The 12,646-nt window shown below is 43.3% G+C and overlaps 1 protein-coding gene across 4 annotated transcripts in view; it reads right to left on the bottom strand.

The window, feature by feature from the left end:
• MLLT1 (MLLT1 super elongation complex subunit) overlaps window positions 1-12,646 on the bottom strand; it is a 63,724-nt gene that overhangs the window by 8,295 nt on the left and 42,783 nt on the right. For 2 of the 4 annotated variants that reach the window (XM_054013734.1, XM_054013736.1), the window contains exons 7-9: window positions 7,750-7,837; window positions 5,895-6,003; window positions 2,394-2,493 (exon numbers count right to left, since the gene is read on the bottom strand). In XM_054013734.1, the coding sequence (XP_053869709.1) occupies window positions 2,394-2,493; window positions 5,895-6,003; window positions 7,750-7,837 (297 nt within the window). Of the gene's footprint in view, window positions 1-2,393; window positions 2,494-5,894; window positions 6,004-7,749; window positions 7,848-12,646 lie in introns of all 4 variants that reach the window. The other 2 variants (XM_054013733.1, XM_054013735.1) reach the window with 1 other exon arrangement.

Genomic DNA, 12,646 nt, shown 5'->3' with positions numbered 1-12,646 from the left:
GCCTGTCAGGAAACCATGGCAGTCATGGCCTAAATAGGTCATTAGGCCATTCCCTAGAAGTAGCACTGAATTGTTTCCTACAGGGTATGTCTAGCATTTTGCCCATTTTTCACTGGCTTGCGATTGGGTTTCCATCCCTTGACAATCCACAATTTGAAAGATCTCACTTAGAAAACGGTTTCTGATGTTCAGAATGCACTTTCCACTTATTAGTTTAACAACATTATTTCTAATGGACCTCCCAAAAAATTCTTTTCCATCTTGGTGTTTTTGCTCTGCAGCTAATTGTAAGCAGTCTTTAGTCATCATCTAAGCTGTGTTTAAGAACATGGGAGCGGCGAGACTGGGTCAGACCAAAGGATCATCTAGCCCAGTCTCCCGTCTTCCAACAGTGGCCAATGCCAGGCGCCCCAGAAGGAATGAACAGAACAGGGAATCACCGAGTGATCCATCCCGTCGCCCAATCCCAGCTCCGGCAAACAGAGGCTAGGGACACCATCCCTGCCCATCCTGGCTAATCACCATTGATGGACCTATCCTCCATGAACTTATCTAGTTCTTTTTTTTAACCCTGTTATAGTCTTGGCCTTCACAACATCCTCTGGCAAAGAGTTCCACAGGTTGACAGTACATTGTGTGAAGAAATACACCTCTACCCCGATATAACTCTGTCCTCGGGAGCCAAAAAATCTTACCGTGTTATAGGTGAAACTGCATTATATCGAACTTGCTTTGATCCACCCGAGTGTGCAGTCCCCCCCCGAGCACTGCTTTACCGCGTTATATCCAAATTCGTGTTATATCGGGTCGCGTTATATCAGGGTAGAGGTGTACTTCCTTTTGGTTGTTTTAAACCTGCTGCCTATTAATTTCATTTAGTGATCCCTACTACTTATGCTATGAGGAGTAAATAACACTTCCTTATTTACTTTCTCTACACTAGTCATGATTTGATAGACCTCTACCATATCCCTCCTTCGTCATCTCTTCCAAGCTGAAAAGTCCCAGTCTTATTACTCTCTCCTCATATGGAAGCTGTTCCATACTCCTATCATTTTTGTTGCCCTTTTCTGAACCTTTTCCAATTCCAATACATCTTTTTTGAGACGGGGCGACCACATCTGCACATAGTATTCAAGATGTGGGTGTACCATGGATTTATATAGAGGCAATATGACATTTTCTGTCTTATTATCTATCCCTTTCTTAATGATTCCCAACATTCTGTTTGCTTTTTTGACTGCCACTGCACATTGAGTGGATGTTTTCAGAGAACTATCCACAATGCCTCCAAGATCTCTTTCTTGAGTGGTAACAGCTAATTTAGACCATCATTTTATATGTATAGTTGGGATTATGTTTTCCAATGTGCATTACTTTGCATTTATCAACATGGAATTTCATCTGCCATTTTGTTGCCCAGTCACCCAGTTTTGAGAGATCCTTTTGCAGCTCTTCGCAGTCTGCCTGGGACTTAACTATCTTGAGTAGTTATGTATCATCTGCAAATTTTGCCACCTCACTGTTTACCCCTTTTTCCAGACCATTTCAGAATATGTTAAATAAGACTGGGCCCAGTACAGACCCCTGGGGGACACCACTATTTACCTCTCTCCATTCTGAAAACTGACCATTTATTCCTACCCTTTGTTTCCTGAGGGGAACATTAAACAATTATTTACTGAGGGGACAGAGAGATTTGCTTACAATATTAAAAAATTAATCTGTTCTTTTCTGAATTCCATCCACTTTGTTGCCCTTTAGCTGGCAATATGCCAAGAACTGTATGCACTATACTACGGTCTTCTCATTGCTGCAATGAGACAGGTTGCAACCCAAAATTCTGACATCTCTGGCTGGCAACTCACATGAACGGTTGTACCCAATTTACTCTCATCACCACACAGTTCTCTTGGCATCACTGAGTTCCAAGGAGCCATATTTCACTGTGTTAAAGAGACACTGTACAACCAATCACTTCTGACTCAAAATACTTTATCAACGACTGTTACAATTGACTTCAGATTACTGTAATGGAAAGATACTAGAGTAAAAGTTATTCCTGTTTTCCAGTTTGCTTACTTTGTATGTAGTCAGTTTGTCTTGGGGAGAACACAAAATTAAGAAGTCGGAAAATGTGAATGTCAAACCAGGGATATGTGCAGGGAGTCTCACAAGCAGGTGTAGCACCTGGAATTCTGAACTCTGAAATTGACTAGATGTCAAGTTGATAGCGTCCCCCCCTCAATTAACATGAGCCCTTCAAGGGCCTAATCCTGAAGTTCCTTCCACAGGCAAAGCTTCCAAGGTGTTCAGTCTTGTCTGTTTAGGAGATGCAGATCCAAGCCAAAGCCAATAAAGGAGCATTGTGTCGATACCCACGTTGCAAGTACCTTATTATTAGTTGGGGGTAGTTTCTGACTGGGAGGGGGTTCTCGACTTGGCAGGCAGGAGTCCGCGCTGTTGTCACTGTCACTGTCGCTAAGACTCAATCTGAGAAGCAAGTAGCATAGAATTAACATCACCAGTTACTAGGAAACTGCTATTTAGCTATAAGAGAAATACACGGATCAAAAATAATCTTTGTAGTTTAGGTTGCAGTTCTGTTTTGGTCAACATGCGGTTCCAATCCAGCACATTTCGATATAATTCAGAATGAATAATATATTCCAAATGATGACCTGCTACTGCACTTGTTCCCATACAGAAGCTCAAGGTTTTGCAATGCTGTTGGTACTGTACACAAGTAGCACTAAACATTTACAATGAATAAGGAGGAAAATCATGAAATTTCCACTGAAGGCTCATCCTCAGTGTATAAACATGCAAAAGCACCACAATTTCAACTGTTTTTAAATACAGGTTGACTATAAATGACAGACCCTTAAAAAGCTCCACACTCCTTTTTGGTCACTATGATATAGACAGAAGCTAATCCAAGTAGTATATTTTTGTGGTGGATAGAGGGCCCCATTCAAAACCTACAGCTGCTGCTTGGGCTAAATCAAGGGTTCTCAAACTGGGGGTCGGGACCCTTCAGGGGGTCATGAGGTTATTACATGGGGGGTCACGAGCTGTCAGACTCCACCCCAAACCCCGCTTTGCCTCCAGCATTTATAATGGTGTTAAATATATTAAAAAGTGTTTAATTTATAAGGGGGGGGGTCACACTCAGAGACTTGCTATGTGAAAAGGGTCACCAGGACAAAAGTTTGAGAACCCCTGGGCTAAATGCTTGATTTCATGTGTCCAACATGACATTCCAGATCTTGGCTACAGCAGCATATCAGTGATGAGCTGCCAAAATATTAACAATCGGTTCCCTCCTCCTCACCCCACAAGGGGGTTGTGCCCCCCTGTCCCCCGGGACCCCTGCCCCATCCAACCCCCTTCCCTGTCCCCTAACTGCCCCCTGCTGCCCCATCCAACCCTTCCTCTCACTGCTGATGGCCCCCCGGGGACCCCTGCCCCATCCAACCACCCGTTCTCCCTGTCCCCTGACCACCCCTGGAACCCCTGCCCCTGACTACCCCGTCACCCCATCCAACCCCGCTCCTTCCTGACTGCCCCCCCCAGGACCCTTGCCCCCATTCAATTCCCGTTCCCTGCCCTCTGACCGCCCCGAGTCCCAACCCTAATCCACCCCCCCCCGCCCTCTATCCAACACCCCCTCCCTGCTTCCTGCCCCCCTTACCGCGCTGCCCGGAGTCGGTGCCGGGAGCCGCGGGCGCCGGGCCAAAGTCGGGGGCTGGAGCCGCGGGCCAGCCTAGAGCTGCTGGCCGGCCTGAAGGCGGGGGCCGGGCCGGAGGTACTGGCCAGCCCGGAGCTGCTGGCCGGGCCGAAGTCGGGGGCTGGAGCTGTGGGCCAGCCCAGAGCCGCTGGCCGGCCCAGAGTCGGGGCCGCCTGGAGCCACGCGGCACCTGGAGCCCTCCTTGCGCGCCCCCCTACCCCCCAGCTCACCTGCAGGAAGCTGCTGCTTCCTTCTCAGTCCTCCCAGGCTTCCCGCGCTAACAGCTGATTCGCGGGAACCCGGGAGGGGGAGACTTCACAGGAGGAGGCAGAGACGGAGACGGAGCCAGGTGAGCTGGGGCCGGGAGCAGGGCAGGTCAGGGAGCTGCTGGAGCTTTTGTTAAATTTAAAAGCCCTTTTAGAACCGGGACAACCAGTTCTAAAAGGTGGGAACCGGCTCCAGCTCACCACTGAGCATATCCTGAGGGGAGACAGACAAAACCCAACTATTTCCATTGACTAAAGCAGGAAACTGCTTTTGGCCAAGTCCTGCAGGAGCACCATCTAATCGGCGAGCATCAGCAGCAGCAATTAGAATCACTTCTGGGCTGTGTATCGGTAACCTGAGGTAAGGAGAAGATTACACAGCCAGCCAGCCAGCCTCGCCATTTCTCTAGTCTCTCCAGATCAAACTCATTCAGTGGAAAGAGATGAATTTCATATTCAATTACGGTTCCTGAGTCATGGTTTGAGTGTAGGATGAATTACTGCTTCCAGTCCACAGCAGGGCCGCCGCCATGGTCACAGGCTAGAATATGCTGTTAAATAATAAAGTTTAGGAGAAGATTTTTCAAAGCCACCTAAGGAAGTTAGGAGCACAAATCCCATTGGAAGTCAACTGGGCTTGTGCTTCTAAAGCCTGTACGCTCCCCCTTCGTTAATGACAGTTTATCATCTGGTATATTTAGGGTGTAAGTCCCACACAGGCCACAGACGGTCTCTTTTCTGTGTTTCTACAACATCCAGCCCAATGGGACCCCAATCCTGATTGTGTGTTACCATAAAAATAAATATTTACTACTGCTACTACTAATAATAATCCGTTCATTACCTTAGTCATTTCCAGCATCACTCCATGGAAAGCTACGCTTCCCTTTGGGATCTTTACTATTTCTACTCCATCTCTTCTTTGATCTGTATACCCCCACCCCATCCCTTCTGCATTTTCTTCTCTGCAGCATCTCCAAGTTCCCAATGCCACCCCCCTATGCCCACAGGCTTCATGCTACCTCTACGGCATCCCCTCCACTAAAACCATCAGCAATTAAATAGTCAGTGCTGACATTTAAAATATCATTAGGCTTTGGAACCTGAAGAAGAGCTCTGTGTGGCTCGAAATCTTGTCTCTTTCACCCACAGAAGTCGGTCCAATAAAAGATATTATCTCACTCACCTTGTCTCTCTAATATCCTGGGACCAACAAGGCTACAACACCACCACAAATATTAGGCCTTAGTATCAACACTCCAGTGAGATTAAAGGGAAAGGTGAGAGAGGGGAGTTTATTTTGTTTGTACAGTGCCTAGCACTGCAGGGCCATTGTCCATGGCTGGAGCTCCTATGTGCTACTGCAATGCAAAGCAAATAAGAACACCACAGGCTGCCTGCAGCCTCAGTAGGACAACACTGGAAGGTTTAAAGGTTTCCCAACTATGAGGACTAGCAGCTTTCATTAAAAAAGCCTAGATGCTGCAGACGTCTTCAGTCAACCTCTATTTCTCATTGTCTTGTCGCTCAGGTCTTTATTTCCAAGCACCCTGACCGCCTCCCCTTCATCTCTCTCCTCTAATTCTTCCAGCTCAACTTCTGTCCTCCGTATTCCAGTGAAACGGCTCCCACAAGACTCTAATGACGTCTTCCTTTTCAATTCCCCTTAGTCACTTCATTGACCTTGAATCTAGCAGCCACATAATACTCCTCAAGGCCCTCTTCTTTAAAACTCCATGAATTTGTTCCTTTCAAAAAAAAAAAAAAAAACAACCCTAGCCCTCATGGCAATGCCCTCGTTTCCTTTCTCTTACAAAATTATGGTCATAGACGTTACATAGACATATAAACATAAGCAAAATGAAGAGGTGGCTAAGCATCTTTCATCCCCTTATCACCTGGAATCCCGGCTGACCGGGTTAGCTTTGACTGCCTCTTCCTCAGAAGAGGTGTCATCATCGTCCGATTCCTCCGACTGTAGATCCTCTACCATGGAGCGCAGTGGGCCTAAGATTAGAGATAAGGGAGGAAAAGGGAGAAAAGCAGTTTAACGCAGATGCAAAATGTCTTCAGTATGATTGCTACAGAATCCTATTTGACTGCTACAAACTAAACTTGGCTTAGTTTATCCCTAAGGTAACCCAGAAGAGTCACGATTTATTAGACAGATGTCACACATGTTTAAAGTTCTATCCAACGATATGTCAGCTTGTATTTCTCAAGACTGAAGAAGTGTTTGAAATTCAGTTTTCTAACATAGTTTACTGGAAAAAGGACACTGAAGTATAAAAAGGTTTTTAAAAGTTAAAGGGTTTTTCCTACTCCCCCTGCTCGTGTTAAAATAAAAACAGACTTTTCAGAGTGCGTGTGCCAGGCAAGTTTTAAGCATCACCCAAGAAGTGGCATCCGCAGCATCACAGTGCTTGTTATGACTGCTGAAAGTAGAGGTGGATGCTCCATCTCCGAGTAATTAAAGCTGGACAGAACAAACCACTGGAAATGTAATAAAGGGAACACGCCTGCATTGGCAAGGGGATGAACTTGATATAATAAATAGGTCTTTTCCATCTCTAATTTCTATTAATTGGGACAAATTGAGTTTGTGGGATAAAGTCAAATGCCTGGTGATGCCATGAGATTTTAGTCAGCACTGAACAAATTTACAAACTAAAACCTCTTAAACTGAACAGATCACAAAAATCTTAAAAGATTAAATAAAAGCAGAAGCCAACACATTGTGCAGGAAAAAGCCAGTTCCAGAGATATTCAGTGCCCAGAGATTAACTACCGAAGCAACAAATATTTGCTTATGGCAAATACATAAGGTACACCTCTACCCCGATATAACGTGACCCGATAGAATACGAATTCAGATATAACGCGGTAAAGCAGCGCTCCAGGGGGACGGGGCTGTGCATGCCGGTGGATCAAAGCAAGTTCGATATAATGCGGTTTCACCTATAACGCGGTAAGATTTTTTGACTCCCGGGGACAGCGTTATATCGAGGTAAAGGTGTACAATTTTTTCCCTTGCATAAAAATCACATAGTAAATTCAACATGTATCAATTCCATTCAGCAAAATCAAGCTACATCCTTGGCCTTAGATAGTCTTTAGGAAGCAGGTTTAACTTCTGCCTGTTGAATGGTGGTGTAAAAAGGATAACATAAGAATGTCCATGTTGGGTCAAACCAATGGTCCATCTAGCCCTGTATCCTGTCTTCCAGCAGTGGCCAATGCCAGATGCTTCAGAGGGAATGACAGAACAGGGCAACCATCAAGTGATCCATCCCATCATCCGGCAATCAAAGGCTTAAGGATACCCAGAGCATGGGGCTTCATCCCTGACCATCTTGGCTAACAGCCGTTGATGGATTTATCCTCCATGGACTTATCCAACTTATTTAATCTAATTCTTTTTTGAATTCAGTTATACTTCTGGCCTTCACAACATCCCTGGCAACAAATTCCACAGGTTGACTGGACATTGTGTGAAGAAGTATTTCCTTCTGTTTTAAACCTGCTGCCTATTAATTTCATTGGGTACCTCTGGTTTGTGTGTTATGTGAAGGGGTAAATAACACTTCCCTATTCACTTACTCCACATCATTCATGATTTTATAAATCTCTATCATATCCCCCCTTAGCCTCAATTATATCCCCCTTGGGAATTTCTGGACGGTAACATATGGTAAAAAACACTTTATACAAATCAAGCGAGGTTTTTGAAGAATATCACTTCTTGCAACACACCTTGACTGTGTTTCTGAGATGGTTCAAAATCCGAGTCAGAACTGGAGTCTGAGCTGGAACTGGAGTTGGAAGGACTGGAGTGGACAGACTTCACCCCCCATAGAAGGTAAAAAGAAAAAAAGAAAAGAAAAAAAAAAAGAAAGAAAAAAATCTTAACCTTTCAATCCACAGAAAAGAATGCAACATGGTCTAGCAGTGATCAAGAACATCATAACATCATTCCATTCTACATCATTTTATCTACAGCACTGCTCACTAATTTTTAAAAAACATAAAAGATGTAATTTCAATTAATTAATATTAGTGAAAGGTTCTGGACTAGCTAGGGTGACCAGATGTTCCAATATTAGGGGTTTTGTTTTATATAGCCAACTATATACCCCACACCCCTTAAAAAAAGAGAGGGTCCCGATTTTTCACACTTGCTCTCTGGTCACCCTATTCTGGGCTGATAGTTTTTGGGATTATGTAGCCCCAGGACAGCTGAAACCGCAGCAGCACCCTCGCTAATGAGTCTCAAACCATCTCAAAAGGCATGAAATGGTATGTGACAACCTGGAAGTGAAATTGGATACAAAGTCTATTTTCACTGTGAAAGATGAAGTGCAAAAAGTACACAACTAGCATAAATCATGAAAAATAAATTAAATGTTTAAAATTACTTTAATCCTCATACCCTAAATTGCTCTTTAAACTAAGAATATTTCTATTTAGAACTATGTATTTTAAACTGACAGTACACATCTTTAAACTAAGCAATCCTAGCAGTGACTGCTTTACAAGACAACTGAGGTTTGGCTCCAGTTTAGATTTTTACAGAAATTGTAACAAAAGCCAAGATCAATAAAAATGTTTTAGTCTTTACAAAATCCCAAGGAAAACAATTAAATATTCCCTTGAATTGTTTGCCACTCCAACACTGAAAACCTGAAAATGAAACTGACCAAACAGGCGAAATCTACTTCACTGACACTCCTCCAAGCAGAAATACAAGCAGCAAACAGTATAAAATTGTGACAAGTAAATAGGAGTTTTAATAGGTGCTATTAGTAACATATGGAAATTCAGTGTTTCATGTAGCATCAGATATTTGCAGAGCTTTCCCATTCTTTAGTACCAGAGACCACAAGGTGGCAGTCAAGGCTAAATCAAGTATTCTAGTCCAAAACAGCAGAAAGTAAAAAGCTAATTAAAATTATTTGTTGTAAGGATTATTGTAAAATTTGGGGGTCTAGATTTACTTAACGTTCCTCTATGTAACAGAATGCAGTGCTATTTCTTGGTAGTTCTCCCAGGTAACAGCATTTTAATTTGTGCATACTCCTAGAAAGCCAATGGTTATTATTTCATGCAGTGGAATACTGAGTCTGAAAGTCCTGCTTGTCTATTGGTTAATATATTTTATATACTAGGAAACATTAATACTATATAGAAGCGTGCTGTGGACTCGGCAACATGCATGTCAGCTTTTAACATTAGCAAAAGAAGGCAATGACGGCATTTTCTTTCTATATTTTTATGTTGTAGGTTTATTATCTAGCGCGCCAGAGATGCAAGTATCTCATACCAAAACCAGGGAAATACAAGTGTTAAATAAGATCTTTCTACAGTTACAACTTATTCCATAGCAAAGTAAACATTTTAACACTGGGTATATTTGATACATTGGCATATAGCAGCAAGGGTTAGAGAGTTCACAAGACACTTATTTGCCCATGAGGCTTAAACCTATTAAGCAGAAGCAGATACCAAAGAACTACAGCAGAGCTCCTTCAGGATTGCTGGGAACAGGAAGTGCTGCTACTCTCCCCAAGGTGCTGCTTTTGAACTGGGAGCCACCCTGATAACTCTGGTACCTGACCAATTAACAGGTGTTCTTCCCCTGCACTGCACCTTCTTGGCCCCATAAACAACTAACTACTTAGGGGAGGGGGTCATTCATTAGCATCCATTTATTTCAAACACTTGGAAGGCATCCAGCACTCCAGTTGCTGGGCACACTTTGCACAGCTTAGATTACAAACAACATTTCCCCAAGAATAAGGAGACAACAACAAAAACCCCACACTACTCCCACTGCCCCCTGCTTCCTTGGGCCTCCCTGGGACTGTTAACTGAAGCATTCCGGGTGAACAAAGAGGTGTGCTTAGGGTTGCCAACTTTCTAATTTCTGAAATCCGGACACTATAGCAGAAGCACTGGAACCTCCCCCTTGCTCCTCCTCTTCCCTTGAGGCCCCACCCCACTCACTCCTCTTCCTTCTCCCCCGTCACTCGAGCCTCCCCACATCCCTCCCCTCCCCCAGGCTGGGTTTCCTTTGCTCCGGGGCTGGGTCAGAAGCTTCAGCCCCTGATGCAGAGCCTGCCTTCCCATGAGATGCTGGTAGGAGGCGGCACCGGCTGAGTAGGGGCTAGTGTGGTTGATGACCCAGCACCCCTCCCCAACCCAGGCAACCTGACTTTTGTGTCCGGTCAGTACATCTGACCAGACACTGTACAGGACCCTTTCGACCGGACTTCCCAGCAACCCTAGCTGTGCTGAGTCACAGGGAAAACCTGCTTGAGGTACATGGGCTACAAGCTATTTAGAAATGTATAGATGGTAAAACCAACATCTGGAATGTACCCAGGCGACTGGCACCCAGTGAAGAGTGCACAGCACAGGTGTTACATGGTCTCCCTGGTCCATCCCACTTTACTAAGGCAGGCAGCCACACTCTGCACACCACTTTGCTACAGTTTACTCTACTCCTTGCAGAATATCAAAGAAATATGCTTAAAATGCTTCACTCAGTGGGAAGCTCTTGTCCTGAATGACAAGGTCTTTTTGCCTTGCATTTACAGTTTTAAATTACCCTAGGTTAAGGGGTCTCTGTTTTATGACACGGGATCATATAAGCTAGTTTCAGCCAATACCTATCCAGTCAATAGTTTTGGGCACACAAAAATACCAAACTATTGACTAAAGGGTGACTACGGCAAAGCTATTTTCCAATTACATGGCCTCTTCTCAGACAAGGAGATCGTTTTTGGAGTGCGTTTATGACTACGGGATGAGGTTCTACTTGTCATATTATTGTAAGCATGGACAATCTAAAGTTGGGCTGAAGTTAACAGCTGAGTGAAATATTTGTCTTTGTAGAACTGATTAGACTAATTTCCTCCTGCAATATTCCTCAGCATCTGTCACCTGCTGCATCTGAGATCTACTCCTTTACCACCTAAAGCAGTCTTTCCCCACCCCATCCAGGGTGGAATTGTGTGTGTTTCTAACTATCTATGTTTGTGTATCTGGAATAAAGCATCCCCAATTCATAGAAAGGTCGTGGTTTTGAAGTTTCCTAAACTTGTGAAAGCTGAACTTTCACTAAGGAAAAATGAAGCCAATCTCACACATCGTCCCCTGCAACTCTGCTACATGTTGTTAAAAGACCTACACGTCTTCTACATCTTCCATTCCCCTGCCTCCCAGCTAGTCCTTCATGCCATGCTCTCCCACAACTTCAGAAAATGCTGGCATAGACCTTAATAATATACTTCTTTTTCTCTCTTCCATAGAGGAGCAGTGAAATAGTGTCAACATCTGAAATATTATCGTAATCTGATTTAGTACCCACCAGTTTAAATAGGGAAATTCACACCTCAAAACTGTTGTTTCAGGCTCTTTGCAAATTCAGGCAGACACCACTGTATGTTACACTTGTCGTCAGGTTTTGAAGATTTTCTGCTCAACCATAACCGCTTTAAATTTTTTTTCCTTATATAAAAGCTCAGACTCAAGAACAAATGAGAGGCCTATCCAAGTACCCTTCACATGCCCCATATTTTGGGAGCCACTGGTCTACAGAGTCACTGGAACACCTCACCCATACAGAAGAATGTCATATTAAGTCTGGAAGGAGAGGAATCTTTACTTTTAGAACAATCTGACCCAACTCTTATTTGTCTATTTTGAGATTTCCACTTCATGTCATTCCAGATTGTGGGAGTGATTTCTCCTTCACCTTTACACATGCTCTTAAAATAGATATCAGTTCATTAGTACGTGTTTTAGCAGCTTTAACATTTAAACAGTTCAGAGTTTGCATTATGAATAAGACTGAATAATTTTCCTGCAATTCACTGTAGCCAATCTAAAATGTTGATTGTTTATATTTCCAAAAATCATTGATGGAATAGTCATTCCCTGCTATACACATGCATATTGTACATAACCTATATATACTGCATAGGTAGCTCTACATGCACACTGACACCTGAACAGGTTTTCTGAATCTGCAAGCTATACCTGTTTCAGTTAAGCTTGTAGATTTCTTGAACAGGGACTTCTTGACTCACAGAATGTACAAATTCCATTAATGGAGCTTGGAATTTCTTTAGCCCCAAACAGAACAAAGACCACCAGCAATTTGACTTTCAGAGTTTACAAATTCTAAAAGATGTGCAGTGAATTTATAGGTTCATTGAACAAGACCCATTTACTTCAAGTTTACCATTTTTTTATATTTTTGCTTAGCCACTAGAGTTTATAAATGATCAGGGACTGACTGAGCTCTCAGCTTCAATTTTGTGTAATGAGAAACTCAACTTTGCCCCTAGCCTTTGTAAATATAATGTGATGCATTTAGCTGCATTCAAGTTGACTGAATAAAACTAACCCGAAACTTCTGGACTAAGATATTTAGGATATTTATGCATCTGAAGAAGTGGGCTGTAGTCCACGAAAGCTTATGCTCTAATAAATTTGTTAGTCTCTAAGGTGCCGCAAGTACTCCTGTTCTTTTTGCGGATACAGACTAACACGGCTGCTACTCAGAAACCTGTCATATTTAGGATGCTATTTTACAAACTAACTTTGGAACACATTTTGAAACCTGACAAACACATTGCTTTCCCAA

This window comes from Malaclemys terrapin, chromosome 24 (assembly GCF_027887155.1).
Source record: "Malaclemys terrapin pileata isolate rMalTer1 chromosome 24, rMalTer1.hap1, whole genome shotgun sequence".
Taxonomy (NCBI): Eukaryota; Metazoa; Chordata; order Testudines; family Emydidae; genus Malaclemys; species Malaclemys terrapin.
This window is presented reverse-complemented; position numbering and strand designations above follow the sequence as displayed.